At 46.2% G+C, this 23,477-nt stretch overlaps 1 protein-coding gene and 1 long non-coding RNA gene across 2 annotated transcripts; one reads left to right on the forward strand and one right to left on the reverse strand.

Moving 5' to 3' along the window:
- The first annotated feature begins 1,319 nt into the window (after window positions 1–1,319).
- On the forward strand, window positions 1,320–9,236 carry LOC123571837 (uncharacterized). Its single transcript, XR_006696112.3, has 2 exons — window positions 1,320–1,509; window positions 4,578–9,236. It is a non-coding gene; the product is annotated as an uncharacterized lncRNA (long non-coding RNA).
- Window positions 9,237–11,628: 2,392 nt separating this feature from the next.
- LOC135964375 (uncharacterized) lies at window positions 11,629–13,375 on the reverse strand (the record flags this gene model as incomplete). Its single annotated transcript, XM_065540485.2, has 1 exon — window positions 11,629–13,375. A coding segment is annotated over one exon (525 nt), but the record flags the coding sequence as incomplete, so codon positions are not given.
- Between the last annotated feature and the right edge of the window lie 10,102 nt (window positions 13,376–23,477).

Consider the following 23,477-nt stretch of genomic DNA (forward strand, 5'->3'; position numbering starts at 1 on the left):
ACTCAGGTCCCAAGGGGGAGAATCTGTTTAGAGCCTAAGGGGCCACTGTGCTGAAGAAGGAGCCACATAGTTCTGTGACCCCTTGGGCCAGAAGATGCTATGAGGGGTTGTCTCTGGAAATAAGAGTCTCTGGCAGGGTCTGGACCACACCTGATCCCCCCACACAAGCCCTACGAGGAAGGAGCAGGATGAATGGTCTCTGGTCCCAGACAGCTGTAGGGGCCAGAGTGGCTTCCAGAGGCTGGGGTGGGCTGGAGCACCTTTCCTTCCTTCCACCCTAGTGGGCAAAGCTAGGCCTTTGAAACCATAGATGCCCACGGTCATGAACTATATTCACAAGGGCCTGGTCCCAAGATGCCCCTGCCTCCTTAAGGAGCTGATAATCCTCCTGGGATGGGACAGGTCTCTGGCAAACAGTATTTACTGTCCCTTTAGGTGACACCTGATGATCCCAAAGAACCAAAGGGTTTTCTGTCTTCCATCATGGGTTCGAATGAGAGTGAGGTGCACACAGATGAGGATGAGTCCTGTGAGCCTGAAGGAGGAGCAGCCCCGGGCCAGTGGTTCTTGCCTTGGGAACACCCCCACCAGGGCTAAGGGCTGGCATTTCCCATCTTAGCTTGGTGGGCCACAACCAAAGGTGAGAGGTGGGAATATGGCTGGCCCTAGAAGAGTATGGTGAAAGAACCAGGGGTTTCCAGGGTAGGGCTGCAACTCATTTTCTCATAAGCCATTCTTTATTCACAGGTGAGGCGTGGCCCTTAGGTGTGAGAGATGTACCAGGCTAATTTTATTCTCTCTTACTCACTCAGTGTCCAACTGCCCAGCTGCTACCAAGTGCCAAGCACCAGGCAGCCATGAGGGGCCTTTCAGGACCTGTTCTGCTTCTGACTGGTTAGGTCATCTCAGAGAAGTCAATGTCCTTGCCTGTCAAATGAAGCAGCATTTCCTGCCCTGCCAGCTTCACTGGGTGGTATGCATCAAAGGAGACTGGGACAGGACAGGGCTGTAAACAGTTCAGTCATTTGACATCGCTGTGGTTATTAACCAGGGTGGGGTCATTGTCCAAGAAGAGAAGGGATGCTCTTTGGGAGGGATGCTTCCATGGGCTGCATGGGGCCAGGGCCCCCTCCTGGAGATGACTCCTCAGTGTTTTTTGCCTTTAAACACCAGACCCTCCCTGAAAGTTTACCTTTACTTATTATGGGTTCTCTCCACTGCCCACCAGCAAAAGGAGCGGGAGAAGGTAGGGTCAGCACTGTGACCTTCTTCCCCTCCCAAGGCCATCAGTGAACTTTTCTCCACAATTATTTTTCCAGGTCTCAGTACTAGCCTGGTGACAACAGCATGAGCTCTAGGAGAAAGCCACCCTGAGAGTAGGGCCGGAGCTTCCTCTGACTTCAGCCCTCTAAGGCTACCTGCTGCCTGGGACCCATCCGTTTCCTGCCCCAAGGGCCACTGTTGGAGAAGTGCTGCTAGGGCTGAATTGAGAGGCCTCAGCCAGCCTGGGTAAGGCCGCTTTCCACTGGGTCTTCATCACCACGCCTCAGAAATGTGGGTCTCTGACACTCTCAGCAGAGTGCACCTCTCAGAACCCAGGCTTCAGGGCCTAGCCATCCCCAAGGCTGCCAAACAGGTTTTGTATGTCTTGGGAAAGGCCATTTCCCCCCTGGTCAGTTAGCAGACATCTCTTTCTGAATTACTCCAAGGTGCTGAGCTTTCCATGAAGGGAAACACGAGAGAGAATGTGTCCCCCAGCCCTGTGAGTAGACCTGGCTTCAGATGCCAGGCCAGGCTGGAGGCCACAAGGGTTCTGTCTACCAAACACCCATTGCCAGCCCATCATGGCACCACAATTTCACATTAATTACACAAAGAACTTGCTTAGGTGGTTTTCCTGGGTCATGATCCAAATTCTTTGTAATAACTCCCCAAAACAAAGAGCCAAACCCCCCAAAATTCTTTCCCCTTGGTTAGCTGTGGCTGTCTGGCAAGCATAGTGGTCCTCAGGGTGACCTTCACGCCAAAACCAGTCATTCAGAGCCATCCTGAGCATTTTGCCAGGTGTGCACTAGTGCTAATTCTGGGGCCCAAGGGAGGCATGATAAACATTTTACTTGTTGGCAGATGTGAGGGCAGGGACTGTGCCAACCAGAATGGTGTCTTCACAGATACAAGCACAAGTACACCAGGTTAAGAATGCTACAGGGCCTGATAGGATTCAGATGTTGCCCTAGAGAAACACACAGCCTAGTTGTGAAGATAAGATGGATACATGGGAAAGAGAAATCTAATTCACCAAAACAGGTAAGGTCATTGCCAAAGAAATGGGGATGGATGGCAGACGTAGTCAAGGATAGAGGAGGGAGCACAGTTACTAGGAGCTGTGGGAAGGATGGGAGAAGGCTTCCTAAAGGAGGAGTGACTTGAGCCAGGCCTGATGGGTGGGTAGATGGGTGGTTGGGTGGATAGATGGATGGATGGATGAATGAATGGGTGGGTGGATGGATGAGCAGTTTTAGAGGACAAGGATTGGGTATTCCAAACCATGCAGAAGGTGAGAGGAAAGATACAGAGATAGGAAATCTTTGTTGAGGAACATGGGTACAACCAGAAAGCCTAAGGAAGCCAAGAAGAGGGTTGGGGAATAGGAGAAAATATCTGTATTAGTTCATTTTCATGCTGCTGATAAAGACATACCCAAGGCTGGGAAGAAAAAGAGGTTTAGTGGACTTAGAGTTCCACATGGCTGGGGAAACCTCACAATCATGGCGGAAGGCAAGGAGAAGCAAGTCACATCTTACATGGGTGGCAGCAGGCAAAGAGAGAGCTTGTGCAGGGAAACTCCCCATTTTTAAAACTGCCAGATCTTGTGAGACTTATTCACTATTACAAGAACAGCACGAGAAAGACCTGCCCCCATGATTCAATTACCTCCCACTGGGTTTCCCCCATGACATGTGGGAATTGTGGGAGTTACAATTCAAGATGAGATTTGGGGGAGACATAGCCAAACCATATCGAGATCTAACTGGAGGGCTAGGGCCTAGAGTGGACCATGGCCATCTCTGTCCTTGGGACAGTGCTCTACTAATTAGCATTTCCACACTTCTCTGCTTCTTCAGCCCTCCTGGAAGCAAAAGCCTGAGCTCCTCCTCCTGGACCTCCTAGAATAGGGTCCTTCTTTCCTGCTATATTTCCTATAGTTTAGGAGGAGGAAAGGGCCCTGCCTGTGTCCCTCCCCACACTTTGGAGCATTGGCTTGCCCTGCTTCTTTGTGCTTGTGCTTTCTCTTCCTGCCTGGACTGAGCTCGTGGGTTGTGAGGCTAGGGAGCCACATCTCTCTGCCTCCCCTACTGCCAACCCTGGCAGCCCTCAACACCCTTCCCTCTGGGCAGTACCCTTGTTCTCCCTTTCCCCACTTTATCTGATCCCTGAGTTCTCTCTTGAGTCACAAGTTCTCATCATGCCTCTCTCCAGCCAGGAAGGTGACTTGGTCAAGCTCTGTGACTCCCAGGATGCCACTGTCCACAGCCCAGCCCATCTCTGACCACCACTTGCTGCCTTGGCCAGTTTCCAAGGCGTCTCTGTCTCCCCCTCTCAGCTTGGCAGTCTTTATGCATGCAGGCATTGCCCTTACCAGCCGAATGTTTGGTGACAGTGACATCCCTGGCTCTTTCCCACAATGCATGTTTTTTGTTGTTGTTGTTTTTTGTTTTTTTTTTACTACACTCTCTTTTCTTTTTTTCTACCCATGCTCTGAAACCATAGTATACATACAGGACAATTGTGATTGTAAGTACTCTGCTTCCTACCACTGATATTTCAGCAAGCTCACTGGTGTAACACTTGGGGCCTTACTCTGTTCCTTACACACTCTTGCCACACTACAAAAAGGGATTTTATTTGACTGGTGAGTTTTGGAAAGCCAGTCCACCTCCCACCTCTCCCTTGGGGTCTGGCATCTTCACAGAAACCATGCATTCCACCCTGGCCCTTTGTGCTGCAAGTGTTTCAGGAGCAAACCCATGGCAGCCAGCACTACGTCCTTGGGTGGCTAATGCTGCCTAATCCTGGGATTCATAACCCCACTTGCCTGCAGATACAGCCACATTCACCAACATCAGGCTTTCAGTAATGTAAGTGATATGTTGGTCTCCCCATCTTATTTCTCCGTTGGTTCAAGTATTGAGTATAAAATTATAATAGCTAACACCTAGCTAAACACTTCGTATACATTGTACTTATGTACATTGTACATGTACATTGACTGACTTAATTCTTACAACATCACTATGACATAGGTACTAGTATTAACCCATTTTACAGATAGGAAACTGAGACACGGAAAGGTCACATCACTGTTCATGGCAAAAACAGGATTTAGTCTCAGACAGTATGGCCCCAGAGACCACCCCCCTGGTCTCAATGCTATATTGCCTCTGAAGAGAAGGGTGTTACTTATTGAATTCCCTCAAATCTCACTATAGTCTCATGTTTCCCATCTAGAATATAAAGCTGTTTCTATTTTTATTTTATTTTGTTATATCTGTTTTTATCTTCTATGTCTTGTTTAGATATCAAGACCAAAGTTGAAAAGGAAGATTTGATTCCGGAAAAAACAAATGTGAAAGAAGAATTCTCTGGAAGACTGGAAGCATGAAAAGTGGGGAGTAGGGGAACAGGGCATTCAGAACAGCCTGCAGACAAGCAAGTGAGGAGAGACAAGCCAGACACCAGGCAGGCCACAATGAAAGAAAAGATGTCTCCCAGGACACAGAGGCCGGAACTGTAAGGAACTCAGGAAAGAGGTACGCCACAACTCCAGCCTGGCTGCCCCAGCAGGAATCTCTAAGCATGTACTGTGTATGGCAAGGCCTTCAGCCAGAGTTCCACTTTCATCGTACATCAGAGAATCCACACCTGGGAGAAGCCGTGTGGGTGTGGGTAGTGTGGCAAGGCCTTCATGTGGAGCTCCCACCTGACATAGCATAAGAGGGTACACATGGGGAAGAAGCCCTTTGTCTGTGGCACATGTGGCAAGGCCTTCAGTCAGGGACCAAGCCTCGTTGTGCACACAGGGGAGAAGCCACACATGTGCCTGGAGGGTGGCAAGACTTTCAGCTGCAGCTCGTGCTTCCTGGTTCACTCGTAGAGCAACACGGGGGAGAAGCCCTATTGCTGCACCCAATATGGAAAGGCCTTTGGCCAGGGCTCCCACCTTTCCAGGGCAAGGAAATCAACTCAGAGTTTCGCAAATTCTCTGAGATGACCCAACCAGTCAGAGGCAGAGCATATCCTAAAAGGTCCTTCATGGTTGCCTAGTGCCTGGTATCTGGGACCATGCCTGGAAGAAACACCAGCCAACTTCCCTGGCCAGAGCCCAGTGCTGATGGGTCAGGGCTTCAGGTCCAGCACTGAATCCACAAAAGAGCAAGCTGAGCCCTTTTCATCAACCTAGCTGTCAGGTTACGGTAGGCTCCTGTAAGGGCCTCCCAGTGTCTTTGGAGAGACAAGATACATACACAGTAAACACACAAATGAGTAAAGGACACTAGGTGACAAGCTGAGATTACAGTGCTGAAGTGTGTGCAGAGATAGCAAGATCAACAGGGAGGGAAAAATGGGTGAAGCTTTAGTGGGTCAGCTCTGGGAAAATGGGTTGGCAGTAGGTGGATAAGGGACAGCCCAGGGAGGGGAGCAAGCAAACAAGGAATGCCTCCAGGTGGGCCCCAGTGAGGGGAGAGAGTGGCTGTGCAGTCACTAAGAGTGGCAGGCTTGACATACACATGGGGAGGTGAGAAGTTTCAGGACAAAAGCCCTGGTGTGTGGGTGGTACCAACCAAGGCCAAGCCCTGCCCACAGTACTGGGCTTCCTGTACCAGGTTAACCCTGTGTGAGCCACTGAGCATCACTTTCCACACCTGTGCAGGACAGGAGTTGGACATGAGGGGCTTTGAGCTCTTCTCTCTGCCACCTGTGATTTCAGAGCTTTGAAGCCATTGTCAGAATGAGGACTAATAGACGGAGGAGGGAGGTGTTGGGAGAATGAAGCTGATGGGAACTCAGGATAGACGGGCAAAGAGGAGGAAAAGGAAACAAGGGAGACCGCGTGGGAGGCAGGTGGGGAAATTCAGCTGGCTCTTCTCAGACTTTGGTACCTACAACAGGTGACCTTGCTCAGCTGAAGTAGGCCAAAGACGCTTTTTAGTCATTGTCCATTGAGCAATTTACTGAGCACCTTTTATGTAAAAGGTACCTTGCTAGGTGAACTAAGGGGCCCACAGGGAATGAGACCTGGTCCTTCTCTTAACACAATCCAGCAGGGGAAGTAAGACCACCACAAGGCAGAACCTGCTGAGTGGCAGGACTGCTGAGGATAATTGCAGGGAAGTTCAGACGAGGGTGGATGCTTCTTTGATTTGGGTTGGATCGTGAAAAAAGTGGCATTCAAACCAACCTCAAAGGGTGAGTAGGAGTCCCAAAATCTGATGGGAGAGGAGTTGTGTCTAGAAGGAGGACTTGTCTGGAAAGCAAGAAGCATGTTGGGAACAGTGTACTGTCTTCGCTTGATTGATGGAAGGCATACCAGTGACACTCTGGGTGCTTGCTAATGTTCATGATGTGTGAGATGTAAGGTCCAGCGAGTCTGAAACCCTTCCTAGCACTGGCTCCTTTTGCAGTGTGGATGTTTTGTTAAAGAACAGGTCTGTGCTTCCCACAAATGTCCTGCAGCCTGGTCTAGTAAATATGCAGTGCAGCTCTCCAGATCCCCTAGTTGCCAGCAATTAGCAGTCTGCTGGGACCTGGCAGGAAGGAAAGAGTTTAATGAAAGGGTGATATACAGAGGTTTGGGGAGGGGATGGGGAGACACCAGATAGCAGCAAGAACTAGAGCCTCTGCCACTCCTAGCTTGAAGGGGCACGGGAGGAAATGGTGTAGCTGGAGCCATGAAGCTGTGGTTACAGAGGGGCACAGCCACGACGAGAACCATGGTAGCAGACAGAAGTACCCCATCCCATTCTCATGCCTCCCTCTGACATACCAGTGCATCCCACTGGGAAGCCAGAACTAAGGGACCCAGGGTGATGCTGCCCATAGGGATCTCTGCCCCAGGGCAAAGAGGTAGATGATGGATCTGGGGTGCAGACAAGAATAACCAGTACGCAGGCCGAGGAGAGGAGAGTCAAAGAATAACTCTGTGGGGTAGAGACCAGTCTCTACCCAGAGCTGCTTGGCCTCTGGTAGGACATGGATTTCTCTCATACTCTCTAATTTCTACCTCTGCCACTTCCCTGAATGGCACAGCTCCTCTAAAATGAGTGGGAGAGTAAACCCTTGGCCCTTCCCATCTTCCAGCAGACATTAACTTCATTCAGTCCCTGGGATCCCCCAACACCCACCTCCAGAGAAACCTGGTCATTTCAGTTTCTCTGGCTGTACAGGTTATCCCCTGCTGCCCTGCCCTAGAGACAAGATACTGTTGGGCCATGTCTCAGAGCAGGAAAGCAAATTAATACTTGTTTTATTTTATATAGTAGTTAAGCACTTACTCCGTGCAGTGCTTTTCTTAATGTGTTTTACTCAATCCTCACTGCATCCCTTAGATAGATTGTTAATACGACCATTTTATAGACAGGGACAATGAGGCACAGAGAGGTTAAGAAGTTTGCCCACAGGTATGCAGTAAGTGGTGGAGAAGGGACTGGGCTGTGGGCATTGAGTGGCTGCTGAGTCTGGACACCACAGCCAACACCAGGGGTGGACATCGCTCCATCCAATTTACTGTCTCCCTGACACTCCACCTGTAGCCCACACCAAGCCATGTACAGCTGCAGTGGTCACTTCCCTGGCCACTGTCTCCATCCAGGCAGAAGTGTTTTGGTCCTTTCACCACTTAGTTCTGCTTTGCCCTTATATCCAAAGCAAAACCTTTTTACTTTACTTTTGTCCTAGTAAAAAAGTCACTTCCCTTCATTTTCAGGCCTCCAATCCTTAGCCAGGTGTCTGCCCAAGACAACTAGCAGTTTCACACAGATGCTAAGTCTCATGCAAACCCAAGCCAAGAAGTCATACAGCTCATTTCAGATGCTTATTGTGTAAACACACAAGATTAGCAGTTGCTTTCATGAATGTCTGGGTTTCTGTGCACACCCTACACCTTGCCTTTGTTAAAATAGGCTGTTTTAACAAGGGAAAGGGTCCTGGTGTTTGCCCAAAGAAGGGAGATTTGGCAAGAAATAAGTATTTTCTTATACTTTGGATGGACATTTTTTATTCTTATACTTAAAAAACTATTATACTTTGAAATTTCAATTCCCTGTGACGGATGCCATGCAGCTTGAGCTGACAGATGTTGCAACTGTAATTCACCTCAGGCTTTCCTTGTTGCTGGAAGTCAAGCCAGTGACTGACTCCTAGCACCCCCTCTTTGCCTACTAGTGATTGAAAGATAAAGTATATCTCATGCTGGAATTGACCTGGAAGTAGCTGGAGACATTTTGAAAGTCAACCTTCCAGTTTGTTAAACCAAGCTCTAAAATTGACCCTCTAGTGGTGGGGACTATAGATCCATACCCCAGAGAGGACTAGTTCCTGACTTAACTGGAGGGCTGAACTCATAGCAGTGGGCAGCAACCAGCATTACAATACAGTCCTGTGCTGCTTAACAATGGAGAGTTCTGAAAAAGGCATTGTTAGGTGATTTCACTGTCGCGTGAATATCAAACCAACCTAGATAGCATGTGTAAGTACATCCTAGGCTCTGCGGTATAGTCCTAGGCTATATGGTATACACCCTACTACACCCTAACTATGTGGTACAGCCCACTGCTCTTAGACTACAAACCTGTACAGCATATTATTGTACTGAATGCTGTAGGCAATTGTAACAAAATGGTATCTGTGTATCTAAAAATAACTTAGAAAAGGTACAGTAAAAATATGGTATGAAAGATAAAAAATAGTATGCTTATATAGGACATTTACCATGAACAGAGTCTGCAGGACTGGAAGTTGTCCTGGATGAGTCGGTGAGTGAATGTGAAGGCCTAGGATACTACTGTACACTTCTGTAGACTTTACAAATACTGTACACTTAGAGTACACTAAATTTACTTAAAAATTTTCTTCAATAAGTTAACCTAATGTAACTTTTTAGTTTATAAACTTTTAAAATTTTCTGACTTTTGTAATAACAGATTAAAACACAAATGCACTGAATAGCTATACAAAAATATTTTATAAGCATTTTTCTATTTTTAAATTATTTACTTCAACTTTTTGTTAAAAACTAAGTCACAAGCATGTTAGCCTAGGCATCCACAGGGTCACGATCATCAATATCATCGTCTTCCACCTTCACATCTTGTCCCACTAGAAGGTCTTCAGGGGCAGTAACATGCATGGAGCTGTCATCTCCTATGATAGCAATGCCCCCTTCTGAAATACTCACAAAGGACCTGCCTGGGACTCTTCTTAAGGAGGTGTCCCTCTTTTCAGAAATATGTCTATGGTGGTTTGCTTGCTTTCCTGTTTTCATCATAGACTTGCCAGTAAACAGATAATGCACCATGAACATGACTCTCTATTAATGAAAACCTTTTGGGAGTTGGGGTCCATGTTTTCAATTTTTTTTTTTTTTTTTTTGGGGGGGGGATAAGAGTCTTGCTCTGTTACCCAGGCTGGAGTGCAGTGGTGCGATCTCGGCTCACTGCAACCTCTGACTCCCAGGTTCAAGTGATTCTCCTGCCTCAGCCTCCCTAGTAGCTGAGATTACAGGTGCGTGCCACCACACCCAGCTAATTTTTTTTATTTTTTATTTTTAGTAAAGGTGGGGTTTCACCATGTCGGTCAGGCTGGTCTCGAACTCCTGACCTTGTGATCTGCCCGCCATGGCCTCCCAAAGTGCTGGGATTACAGGCAGGAGCCACCGCGCCCGGCCCAAACTTTTTAAGGAGTTTCTTGAGGTCTGCAAAAGCTTCTGCTAACCTCCCTACTGCGAATTTTCTTGATGGTGGTTTTCTGCAGTTTCCTTTTCTTTTGCCTCTTCTTCAGCTGTGTCCCTGTTCCATTTCTAACAACTCCTTATTAGTCAATTCCTCAGGAACCACCTCTAGGAGCTCCTCAGTGTCATCCTCATTCACACCCAGGTTAAAGCTGTTTCCCATCTCAACCATAGCCTTGTGAATTTTTGCAACCTGGTCATCCATGGCAAATCCTTTGAAGTCATGAACAAATCTCGAGTGTCTTCTTCCAGATGCCACTCATACACATATTGGTGACATCATCCTAAGCCCAAGCAAGGTTCTTGATGCAGTCTTAGATGCTGTAATCCTCCCAGAATTGCATCAGTGTCTTCTCAGTGTCTCTCTCAGATAACAGCAGCAACAGCCTGGGGAAACGTCCTCCTTAGGTAGTCGGCCTTCAGAACTGCTATAACTCCTTGATCCACTGGTTGGATCAAAGAGGTGATGCTTCAAGGGAGAAACACCAGTTTGATATTAAGACAAAGATCACCTAAAGGATGTACAGGAGCATTATCAACAATAAGCAAAATCTTGAAAGGTATGTTATTCTCCAAACAGTACTCCATTTCACTGAAATAGCAATTCAGGAGGGCATCTTGGAAGAGAAGCTGGGTCATCCATGACTTGTTATTGCTCCTGTAGTACACTGGCAGTGTGTGCTTACTGATATGCTTGAAGGCCCTGGGGTTCTCACTGTGCCAAATCACAAAGGGTTTCAATTTGTGGCCAACAACATTGTCCCCAAACACTGTTATCCAGTCCTTCAAAGCCTTGAAACCTGCCATTGACTTGGCCTCCTTATGGATGAAAGTCCCTTCAGGCATCTGTTTCCAGAATAGGGAGGTTTGATCCATATTAAACATTTGCTCTGGGAAGTAATTTTCCTCTACAATCAGCTTACCTAGAGTTTCCAAAAATTCTTCAGCTGCCTTCACATCAGTACTCATAGACTTACCACTCACTTTCACAATTGTGTAATGAATAACAATTCTTGAATCGTTTAAACCACCCAGAGCTAGCAATAAATTCAACAATATAGTCAGGTCCAGCCTTTTCTATCAACATAACAAGCTTTTTGCTTTAGCTGTGATTGTCATGGTGCTGAGAGGGACATGCTTCTGTGTCTGGTCTTCAATCTAGGTCATTAGAAGTTTATCCATATCTGGTATTGGCCCTCCTCAAATTTTTATTAGTCTCATTGCCTTCAATGAAGCAGATCCTTTAATAGCTTCTATCACTTTGCTCTTGTACTTTAGGATGGCAGCAATGGTAAAATGGGACATGCCTGACTGGTGAGCAATAACCATCTCTGATTTTCCACCTTCACAGTCCTTAATCACCTCTAATTTTGTTTCCAGGTCAATTACTCAACACAGCCTCTTACTGGCAAAATTAGCCATGGATTTTGAATGCTTAGGGGACATGATGAACAAAACATGAGATTAAACCAAGCACAAAAGGAAATGATGCAGTCAAGAGATGTGGTAAACATGAGATATATGAGGCTGCTGCTGGTCAAACACAGAATACTGTTTTACAGTAAACTTTTAAAAAAAAAGTGGAAGGAGCACTTTGAAATAACAATGAAAAGTACAGTAAATACATAAACCAGTAGCACAGTCTTTATTATCAAGTATTACGCACTGTATATAACTGCATGTGCTGTCCTTTTATATAACTGGCAGCACGGTCAGCTTGTTTACACCAGCATCACCACAAACATGTGAGTACTGCATTGTGCTACCACATTACAACAGCTGCAGAGTCACTAGGCCACAGGAATTTCTCAGCTCCATTACAACCTTATAAGACTACCATCAAATATGTGGTCTGTTGTAAACATCATTATGTTGCACATGACTGCATATACTGAGACATACTACATTCCTATTATATTTTTCCTTTAAAGGTAATAAATCTCTTTTTGTATAAGTGGCAGATGATTAGGATATTACTTTTTAATGTTATACACACACACGATCTGTTTTAATTCCTGTAAGGAAAAGTCAAGCTATATGGTCTAGAGAGAAGAGAACAGGCCCTAAGACTAGGATTTCAGCCCTCAGCAGCTAGCGACTGAAGATGAGAGAGAAGGATAATTTTAAAGACACCCCTCTAGCATGTCTAATGGTCAAGGACTGCAATGTTTCTGACAGAACACTTCTGAGAGGCTCAGACTCCTTAGCCCTATGGACAGGGTTTAATACTTCATCTTCTTAACTCTGGTCTGCAGTTCTGGTCTGGTAGGGTTCCTTTGATTGATGACTCTATCATCCTATGTATCCTTTGCTGTTTTGGTCATTCCTAAAGGCAGCCTACATTTAAATGAGGATATGACATTCTAAATTTTAGTACTGCTCACAGTGGGCCTTCTAAGCTCCCCAACTCTAGCACATTAAAGCTTTGAAATAACATTGAAAAGTACAGTAAGCTTTAATGTGCTGGAGTTATGTTGGAAAAATTACAAATCTTCAAAGCAGGTGAGATCTTGCAAGATTATCAGATTAAAAGTTTCTTGATATGAGGAATTTCTCAATGAATTAATATTTCATCAACTTTGTAGAAATGAAGAGCTCCTCAGTTTCCTGTCAATCAAACCAGAAGACAGGACCTGGCATCTACCTCTTGGAACTCCAAATCTGACTGGAGGCACACATACAAAAATAAGGCAAGTGAATAAAACACCATACAAGCAGAGTGAGTTTGTGGACCCAGATTTCCAGCAGTGAAGAGTCCATGACCTCTCACATACTTCCTAGTATTTATGAGATGCTGACCTGGGTGAAGGCGAGCACATAACATGACCATTCAACTCTGCCCCATTAACAGTGGGCCCTAACCCAAGTAGCCAGCTGAGGTTTCTTCCGGGCATGAGCTGCCTGATGGAGAATAAGATGGAAGCTCTGGCCAAAGGCTCTTCCACACTCATTACACTTGTAGGGTTTCTCCCCTGTGTGAATTCTCTGATGCACAATAAGGTATGAGCTACAACTGAAAGCTTTGCTGCATTCATTACACTCAAATGGCTTCTCCCCCGTGTGGATCCTCTGATGGACAGTGAGGCCTGAACTCCGGCTGAAGGCTTTCCCACATTCACCACATTCAAAAGATTTCTCCCCAGTGTGGATGCCCTGATGAACTATGAGATTTGAGCTCTGGCTGAAGGTCTTCCCACATTCTTGGCATTCATAGGGTTTCTCATCAGTGTGGATCCTCTGATGTCGTATGAGGTGTGACCTCTGTCTGAAGCGTTTTCCGCATTCATTACATAGGAAAGGTTTCTCCCTTGTGTGGATTCTTTGGTGCACGAGAGGTTTGCACTCTGACCAAAGGCTTTTCCACACTCTTTACAGATAAAGGGTTTCTCTCCTGGGTAGTTTTGTTGCCCTCTTTCCTCGTCAAGGGCACTCCTGTCTCTGAAGGCAACACCTCTGGAAACTCTCTTCCTTCTCCTCGCTCTGGGTCCTGCCTGGCTTCCCTGATGCCTCTTTGCACTTCCTTTCCCCTCTAGGGCTTCTCTAAACCTGGCTGCCAGAGGGGCTACCCTCTGAAGCCTTTCATAAGTTGTGACTTGTATTTTGACTTCTGAAACTGGCCCCTTGTTCTCCCTGTGAATTCTCGAATGTGAAATACTTTTTGAGCCTAGATTAAAGAAGTTATCAAATTCTTCACCTTTCTGGCTTTCCTTCTCTAGGGAGATTTTTACATCCTTGATTTCTGCTGGCTTTATACTTCTAGTCCTCGTCCTCAGCATCTCCCTGGAAGGATCTTTCTGAGGAATATTCAAACTGTCTTCCCAATTTTTGAGTGCTCCAATCTTGCATTCTTGGGAATCATTATTCCAGAGTGCTCTGGAGGTGGCTCAGTGTATCTGTTTCTTCTGATACTTCCTGCTTTGGAACCGACTCCTTGATATCTGATTTGGTTTCATAATCTAACAAAAGATACAGAAAATGGAAATGTCACCTGTTTCCTATGGTGGAGACAAAACATGTTTAAGTGATACTAATGTATACTCTAGACATTTGTGATGCTGACACATCGATAGCACACGTACACTCCTAATGTGACTGCAAAAGGTCAGCAGACAGCCAGGAAGGGCAGAGGGGAGAGGCAGCAATGTCTGGCATTCAGAGATACTGCAAAGGATGAAAATCTTCCTTTTCCTCAGCATGACGCTCTGGTGGGTTATAAAGATCTCTCAATGTGGGACAGGGAATGGCCTGATTCCATGGACTGCTCATACCTTTCCTTATCCAGGTTCTTGTGTTTCTGAGCCAAGCTGCACCACAAAGTGCTGGACAACCTTTGGGAGTGCTGCTTGGTTCTCACACAGCCAAGGTGGAGCTCAGGAGGCTGTCCTGTATTACAGGGAACTCAAGAAGTACAGACCTGAGGGAAAGTTTTCGTATTTCTGCTGAAAGTGAGCTTGGAAAGAGCCTTCTGGGCTTTTTTTCCTCTTCCTTCCCCTTCTTCCTTTTCCCATTTCTTATGCATTATTTCCTTCCCCTCACTTCTCCTGTTCCCTTCTGCTTTCCTCCTCTTACCATTTCTCCCTTTTTCTTCCTCAACACCTGTCATCCTTTCCACTTCTCCTCTAATCTCTATTTTTGCTTTAAAACTCTTCTCTTGGCTCATGCCAGTAATCCTAGCATTTTGGGAGGTCAAGGCAGGAGGATCACTTGAAGTCAGTAATTCAAGATCTGCCTGGGCAACATAGCAAGACTCCAACTCTACAAAAATTAATAAAAATTAACCATGCACGGTGGTGTGCACCTGTGGTCTCAGCTACTTGGGAAGCTGAGGTGGGAGTATCACTTGAGCCTAGGAGTTCAAGTCTGCAATGAGCTGTGATTCCACCACTGCATTCCAGCCTGGGCAACAGAGCAAGATTTCTCTCTACAAAAAAAATAATAATAATAATGAAAATAAAAATAAACTCTTTTCTTATTCCTGTTTTGGAATAAACTCTCATAACCTCTAATTCTCTGAGGCTGTCCCTATACTTGCTGAAGAGAGCCACTCGCCCACTTAACAATTTGTTCAGGCATGGTAAGCCTCAGAATTTGGGGACTCCCAAATATAGTATATTCTCCTCTTGAGTTCTCAGGGCAGTGAAGATGTACTTCGCAATTGTCCAGAGCTGACTGAAAAGTGTCTTATACCAAAGTGTAAAGACCCTCAGGGCTATCCATGCTGTAAAATCCCTGAAGCTGCAGAGCCTCCCCAGCACTGAGAGCCAGCAGAGACCCCACTGCCTCTGCAAAGCAGGCAACCCTGAATGGCAAGGATGACAGGGGCTGTACTCAGGTCATCCCCATCAAATTCTAGCTTCCAGTTCCAGTTTCAGAACAGGTGCCAAATGGGGCCTAGGTAAGGAGCTGCTGCCACCAGATAGAGACAGAAATCCCAGGCTCAATTCTAAGGCTGTTGCCTCTGACTTCTCTCCAGCAGCCCTGATCCAGGTTCTCTAAGGGTACCCTATGGCAACTAAGCTAAACCCTAGAGGAGAAACGCTACTTCCTCTGGGTCAGAAGACAAGAAGTGGGTACCAAATCACCTTCAACTCCCATGTCTAAGAGTCTGGGATGAAGAGGAGGGTTGACATTCTCCCTTCATTTCAGATTAGACACCGGATGTTGTGCAATAAAGCAACCTGCCCACATTCCATGGCAGGCAGGTAGGGAGCAGAGCTGGGCCCAGACTCCAGGTCTTCTCCTTCCTGGAGATCTTCATAATAACACCCTCAAATCTCCATCATGCGACTGTCCCACTTAGCAAGACCCCAAGGCATTCTGGCACCCCACCCCTTTGCCCATGTCTGCTCCTTGCCTCAATATTAGTAGGGGCCGTATCAGTAACAAGCCTCAAAAAATCCTCAGGGAGAATGAGGCTTGAGGAAAAAAAATTCCAAGAGCAGCCCTATCTCAAGCTGTGGAGGACTGTGAAATCAAGGAAGAGGAAGAGAAAAATTGGAGACTAAACTTCATTATAGGAACAGGAGTCCCTGTCCTCTTTCCCCAGGGAATGTTGAGGATGGGAAGGAGATCAAGACAACTCTCTCAAGTTTTCATCCAGGTTAACAAAAAGTATTAGCTAGCCAAGTCTTGCCTGTCCCCCAGGAACTAAAAGTCCAGTGGGGTGACAGTTGTGTAAAGAGATAATTAAAGTACAAGTCGAATTGAGGTAAGAGAAGGCTGGTGAGGAAAAGACAACTTATAGCTCAAGAGGGCTTGACAGCAATTAACTAAGACTTCCTGGGAAGTGGCATTTCAGTTGGGTCTTGAAAGGAGCTAGGATTTCAAAGGGTAGGAAGCTTGGAGGTTCGGCATGGAGGTTTTCTTCTAGGTAAAGAAAGCAAGATGGGCAAAGGCACAATAATGGAAAAGCAGAGATTGTTGGGAGAAGTCTGTCAGTGTCATCTGGAGTGTAGTGGGAAACAAAGCTGGAAAGGGAAACCAAAGTCAAATCAGGTAGGGCCTGGAATGCCATGCTAAAACCTTCACACTTCATTTAAAAGGTCTAGAATTTACATAGGGATGTTTTCTCTGGTGTCTGAACAACAGAGATCCCAGAGATTGTTACTGGTGCTTTAAGGGGTTTTAGGCTATTGTTTACCTCCTGCAAGTCAAGTGTTCCCTGGCCTATTGACAACAGGCCTGTCTGGAGATAACTCCCACCCCCTGCTACCCTGGCCTGGGTCTTCACCTAGCCCCAGGCATCCCTGTAGTCCTTCTTCTCCTTTACTGTCCCTGGTCCTGCCACTAGGAAAAAGGTTTCCGTTATTGTGATGATTGTAAACATAACCCTCACTCTGTTGAGGGCCTGCCCTGGGACACCTCCTGAACTTCTGTGGCTCCTGGACAGGCAGGGAGTGGTCAACTAAGGAGAAAGACACCAGAAACCACTGCTGACAAACAGAAATGCCAGCTGGGTCCCCCAGCATAATTGGCCCAGCTATCCAAGGCCAGGCCTTGACTTCCAAGTTCTAAGAAGACAGCCTGAGGCCAAAACTGCTGGATGTCTGCCAAAACCTTGCTTAGCAGAAGACCTCTTTTCTTTTTAATCTGGCAATCTTTTATAAATTCTAGGATATAAAATCCAGAGCTGCTCTGGTGAACGCATAAGCAGTGGGCCCCAGATCTACCTGCTTAGCTGCCTGTCAGTCCTGCCAGTGGGTCCCAAGAGCATCACTGCTGGTCAAGGTGATGGCTCATGTCTCTTCTCGACCTCATTTTCTCTATGACTACTAAAAATTCTAAAAACAAAAAACCTGACTCTGGGAAGACAGAACCTTCGCATATCTTCTCTAACGATATGCACTGGGCCTGACAGGCAGGAAGCCCCAGAGTACAGCAGATAGGGATTTTCTTTTCTTCATCTCCACTGATGGAGCTTGTTTTGGTTCCTACTCCTACTAAATATAAGGAGCCAAGGGACAGGTGACTGTGGGAAGCTGGCACTGTCGCTACCACCAGAGATGAGGGGAATGAGGAGGGCTGAGGGAAAAATCCAGAACACTTAGGGGAGGAAATCATTGGCTCTAAAATTTCTTTTTTTTTTTTTTTTGAGACGGAGTCTCGCTCTGTCACCCAGGCTGGAGTGCAGTGGCCGGATCTCAGCTCACTGCAAGCTCCGCCCCCCGGGTTCACGCCATTCTCCTGCCTCAGCCTCCCGAGTAGCTGGGACTATAGGCGCCCGCCACCTCGCCCGGCTAGTTTTTTGTATTTTTTAGTAGAGACGGGGTTTCACCGTGTTAGCCAGGATGGTCTCGATCTCCTGACCTCGTGATCTGCCCGTCTCGGCCTCCCAAAGTGCTGGGATTACAGGCGTGAGCCACCGCGCCCGGTCTAAAATTTCTTAATATTTAGGCAAATTTTAGAAAAAGCACAAGAAAAAAATAGGAAGTTGGTCTCATCGGTTCTCCCACTTTTGCTTTTCAAGTTCCTACCAGCAGTGGCTTTTTCTATGTCCAGTGTCTATCTGGTTAGAAATGTTATTGTTGGCCAGGTGCAGTGGCTCATGCCTGTAATTCCAGCACTTTGGGAGGTCAAGGCAGGCAGATCACGACATCAGCAGATCAAGACCATCCTGGCTAACACGGTGAAACCCCGTCGTAAAATACAAAAAATTAGCCAGGCATGGTGGCGGGCGCCTGTAGTCCCAGCTACTCGGGAGGCTGAGGCAGGAGAATGGCGTGAACCCAGGAGACAGAGTTTGCAGTGAGCCAAGATCATGTCACTGCATTCCAGCCTGGGCCTCAGAGCAAGGCTCCGTCTCAAAGAAAACAAAACAAAAAAAGAGAAATGTTACTGTTATGTTCCCTCCCAAGTGATGAGAGGCCTCTCATGGCATGTGACTTCTGTAGTGTGTAGAGATCAACCTGTGGAAGGAGAATGAAGATACTGAAGAGGTCTTGATTAAGAACACCTCTCAAAGAAGCGGGTGTCTCCCTTGCTCACAGCCATGTCTCCCACTGGAGCCCTGGATCCCATTCTTCCAGATTCCTCAGAAAACTCCACTAATTATCCCTTCCTCTCTGCCCTGCACCACCAGCCTCTTACTGTCTCCTGAGTCTTTCCTGGTTGCCTATAACCATACTCAAACCTCACGCACTCTAAAAACAACCCTCTCTTGACACTTGTTTCTCTCAAGCTCAGGCCACATGTCTTTTCTTCTCTTCTTATCCAAACCTTAGAAGAAAAAAAAAAAAAAAACAACTTAAATACTTCATCTTTCAGGCACTCCTCAACTCACTGCACACAGTCTGTAGTCCCGACCACTCTACAGAAACAATCTGAAGATGCAAGCGCTTTCTTTCCTAATCGTCAAATCTAAGGGTTGCTTTTCAGTTCTCCCTATTTGACTCTTATGTAGTATATAAACCACTATGTTCCCCCAAACTGCTTTACTGACTCCCATATTCTTGAATGACAGTGTTCCTGGGACTCTCTCTTAACCAATTTCTTCCTCTCACTCTAGGTCTAAGTCAGAGGTTAAAGACCCATGCCTTAGGGACCAGGCAGGGAATATAAAAGAATGAAATGAATGGGACTATATTAAACAACAGGGAGGAGGGAGATGAACGGGAGTGTGCATGCCCCTCTAAGGGGGCGCCTGCTGCTCACTCTAGCCTAATGCCTTACAAGAATGTGAGCCAAGTGTTGCCAAATCTTCCAGCCTTCCAAGAAACACCACAAATCTAGATTTTTACATAGCATCTTATGATGAAAAGCTAGTGACTAATTCAATTTTTCAAAACTACTGTTCAGGATAAACAAAGCACATCAGTGAATCTGATCTGGCCCATGGGCATCTAGTTTGTGGTCTCTGCCCTAAGTTCTGCCATGCACTCTTTTGGTCATAACCATCACCTATTAGTTATGATTTCCAAATCTCACATCTGATCAACTTTTTCTTTAGCCCCAAAGACATCAGCCAATGTCTTCTATAACGTGACATCACTGACCATGTTCAAAGCTGAGCTGATCATCTTTCTTCTAAAGCGTCCCACTGTTCCTCTTACGTTCTCCTCTCAGTTAACAATACCATCGTCCATCCTGTCACAAGCCAGAAACCTGAGACAGTCCTTCCCTTCTCTCTCTCCCTTACTCTTCAAAGTCATCTTTGAGAAGAAGAGCTGGTAACACAGCCTGAAAAAAGCCTCAGGGCCTGGATTTCCATGCTGGTTCTGCCACTTAGGGGCTGTTTGCGCTTAGGCAGATTAACCCCTCTCATTTCTTCTTAATGAGAATAATAGTACCTACCTCACAGGGCTGCTGTCAGGATTAAATGAAACAAGCATCTAGAACAGTGTCTGGCCCACGCTAAGCACTACACAAGCACTTGCTATTATTTTGCCTCTTTAATGCTCCTTAAATCTACACAGTTCAGACATTTAGACTTATGGGACACTTATGACTGCCACCTGCACCTACACTTCTTTCCTCCCGCCCGCATCCCATTTCTAGTCCCCAGTTCACCCTAACAAGACCCTCAAGCAGCTGACGAGCGACTTTCCCCTTACATCAAGTGCACAGTAAACCCAAGCGCCGGGGCCGCGGGGATTCCCGCCCGTCACTCCCGCCAGTCGGCCCCGCCGCCAGCGCAGCCCGCAGCCCCGGCAAGCCTAGGCCCCTTCGGCCCCGGTCTCGTTCGCTCACCAGAGGCCACAGGGCCCCCAGCCCCGCACAGCAATGAAACACCGCCACCGCGACGCGCGTGCCCTTAAGATCCTCCCGCGAGCTTAAGTACCCAGGGAAGATGGGCCGCCCCGGAAGTGCTGCCGGGGCGCCTTGCAGGCCCCTCGCCGACCGCTCTAGGAGTCTCGGAGGTCTTCTGACCTCGATGCCTTCTTACTTGGGTCTCCTACATCTGACCTATCTATTCCAATTAAAAGTCTGCAATGTGTTTGGGGGTGGGAGAACAATCTACCATCCACAGAAAGCCCTCAGAGAATGTTGGAGAAAAAAATTAAAGTCTTAAATATTGACGTGTTTAACTTTTACTTCTTTTACAGTGTAAAAGTGTCTCTTTACAACTCCTTTTTTTTTTTTTTTTTTTTTTTTTTTGAGAGGTGCTTATAGAAGATACGATTCAGGTTAGAAGATTCAAGTTAGAAATTTCAGGTTGTCTCTCTAGTCAGTGCTCTCCAACCCGTTGCAATGGGAGTGGGATGGAACTGCTGAGGTAGGAGGCAGGACTTGACTCCAGAGGTGGGGTCGGACACTCGACCAGATTGAGGACTAACTAAAACAGAGCCAGGTGGATGCGGCTTTCAGTCAGACTCACCCACCAGTGTGCCATGTCAATTTATCATTGCCATGGCAACACCCAGGAGTTCCTGAACCTTTCCATGGCAGTAACTCAATGATCCCAAAGTACTACTCCTTCCCAAGAAAGTTCTGCATAAGCCACCTCTTAATCTGCACGCGATTAAAAATGGGTGTAAATATGAATGCAAAACTGCCCTGAGCTTCTACTCTCTGCCTACAGGATAGCCCTCCTCTGCAGGAGCAGTTACAGAGCTGTAACACCACCTCTTCAAAGGTGTTTTTTTCTTCTACCTCTGCCTTGTCTTTGAAGTCTTTCCTGGGCAAAGCCAGAAACCCTCGTGGGCTAAGCTCCACTTTGGGGCTTGCTTGCCTTGCATCACTGTGAAGCTACTTGAGTTGTCAAATAAAAAATAAACTCAGACAAAGATAAGACAAGCTTTATTCAAAAGGACAATTGCAAATGGGAGACAGGTACTACTACAATAGGGAGAGGAGGACTATTGCAATAGAGAGAATGCTCAGACCATAAGATCCACAAACATCTTGTCAACCCAAATAACAGACAGACTCTCTAAAGATAATGCGTTTATTCAAGAGTGCACAGGGGACTCACAAATCCAGAATATGGGGGCTATGCTGGTCATTGGCATAGAGGTTGTGTAACAGGGTTGATAAAAAATTAGAGAGACCGATGGGGGTGAGAAGGATATTTATTATTTAGGTGCACCGGCCCAGTCGGATTAACATCCAAAGGACTGAGCCCTGAACAAAGACTTAAGTTACCTTTTAAGCATTTCGTGGGGTGGGAGAAAATCTGTGCAGGGAAAAACATATTACAGAAGCAAAAAACGAAGATAGTTATTCAATTAATTGAGACCTGCATTACATCAGTTGAAGCAAAGGAAAGTATTTAAAGGCAAAAAGGAAACATAGGTAATTTGTTTTGAAACAAAGAGAATATTGGTTGCAAGACTAGGCACAGGAGTTGATGCCAGTTTATTAACAGAGAGAGTGTGTCAAGCAAGTGTCTTTGTGCATCCAGGTAGCTTCCTTTTACTCATGTAGCAAGCTGCAGCTTAGAAAGCCCTTGTCAGAAGTTCTCATTATGGGCATCTATGTGTAGAAAGTTCTTGTAACAGTTCATAACATAGGCATGTGTGCATGAGGTCCCTCCCTTCTTAACCTCCTGGTTTTATTTATTTATTATTTTTTGTTAGGGCTTGACACAAGTGACTCCATTTTGATTTTGACAACTTTCACAATCTCAAAGGTCAGGCAGAAAAGAATTTTATGCAGAACTTTCTAGGGAAGGAGTAGTACTTTTGGGTCATTGGGTCATTGCCGTGGAAAGGTGTGGTAACTCCTGGGTGTTGCCATGGCAATGGTAAATTGATGTGACACACTGGTGGGTGTATCTGATAGGTAGGAATAAATAAGGTTAGAGCAGACTGGTGTAAGGGAATGAATGAGCTGGTGTCATAATTGGACAGTTAATCAGGAAATGTCTTTCCTTGAAGTCAGCTGATTACCAGTGACCACATAAGCCAGAGTTCTTCAGAGAACCAGAGCCAATAGGATATATAGATACGTAAGAGGGATTTATTAAGGAAATTGACTCACATGATTATACAGGCTGAGAAATCCCAGGTTATGCCATCTGCAAGCTAGAGAACCAGGGAAACTAGTGGCATAGCTCAGTCCAAGTCTGAAGGCCTGAGAACTGAGAGGGCCACTGGTGCAAGTCCCAGAGTCTGAAGGCTGAATAACCTGGAGTTCTAATGTCCTAGTGTTGCCAGAGGGCTTAGAAGGGTCTCCAGATGCCAGTGAGACCCTAACTTCAGCTGGTTTCTAGCTTCTTGACGCCGTTGCAAGAAAGAATTCAAGGACAAGTCAGAATGAAGTAAAAGGCAAGAAGCTTTTATTGTAAAACAAAAGTACACACTTAAGAGATAAGTGTGGGCATGCTCATGAGAATGAGTCATGCACAACGAGTTTCTAATTTTATGGTGTTTCTTTAATTATGGGGTGGAATAATCATTTAGCATTTTGGAAAAGGAAGGGATTTCAGGGACTCCTCCAAACACCCTATTCCCTCCATTACCACCCCCTTTCTCCCTTATTTGGGTTTGCCAAGAAGAGTCACGGACATGTCACCCTGACCAGGGCTTTGGCCATTTTTCTCTCCCTTATTTTGAGTTTTCTGTTATCCTATGGTTTCTTTGCCTAGTTCTTATTTTAGCTGTTATTCAGGTTTTTCTATACTCCTGTGACTACCCAGTGCTATTCTTGTCTCACAGGTCCAGGAGAAGATGGGTGTCCCAGCTCCAGGAGAGAGAGAATGAATTCACTCTCTCTTTTTGTTCTACCTGGGCTCTCAGCCCTTTGGATGGTGCACACCCATGTTGTGTGAGGGCACATTTTCCTTACTCAGAACACAGATTCAAATGCCAATCTCTTCCAGAAACACTCAAAGACATACGTCCAAAATAGTGCTTTACCAGTTATCTGGGTATTCCTTAACCCAGTCAAGTTGACACCTAAAATTAACCATCCCATGTTCTTATAATAAGGAGGGATTGTTCTACATCTTGTTGCTGACTCAGGCCAAAGACAGGTCAAAACTTAAGGACCTAGGGGAGGGAAAAGAGCTTAACTAAATCTTGGTCAAGTTAAA

Source organism: Macaca fascicularis, chromosome 2 (assembly GCF_037993035.2).
Source record: "Macaca fascicularis isolate 582-1 chromosome 2, T2T-MFA8v1.1".
Lineage (NCBI taxonomy): Eukaryota > Metazoa > Chordata > Mammalia > Primates > Cercopithecidae > Macaca > Macaca fascicularis.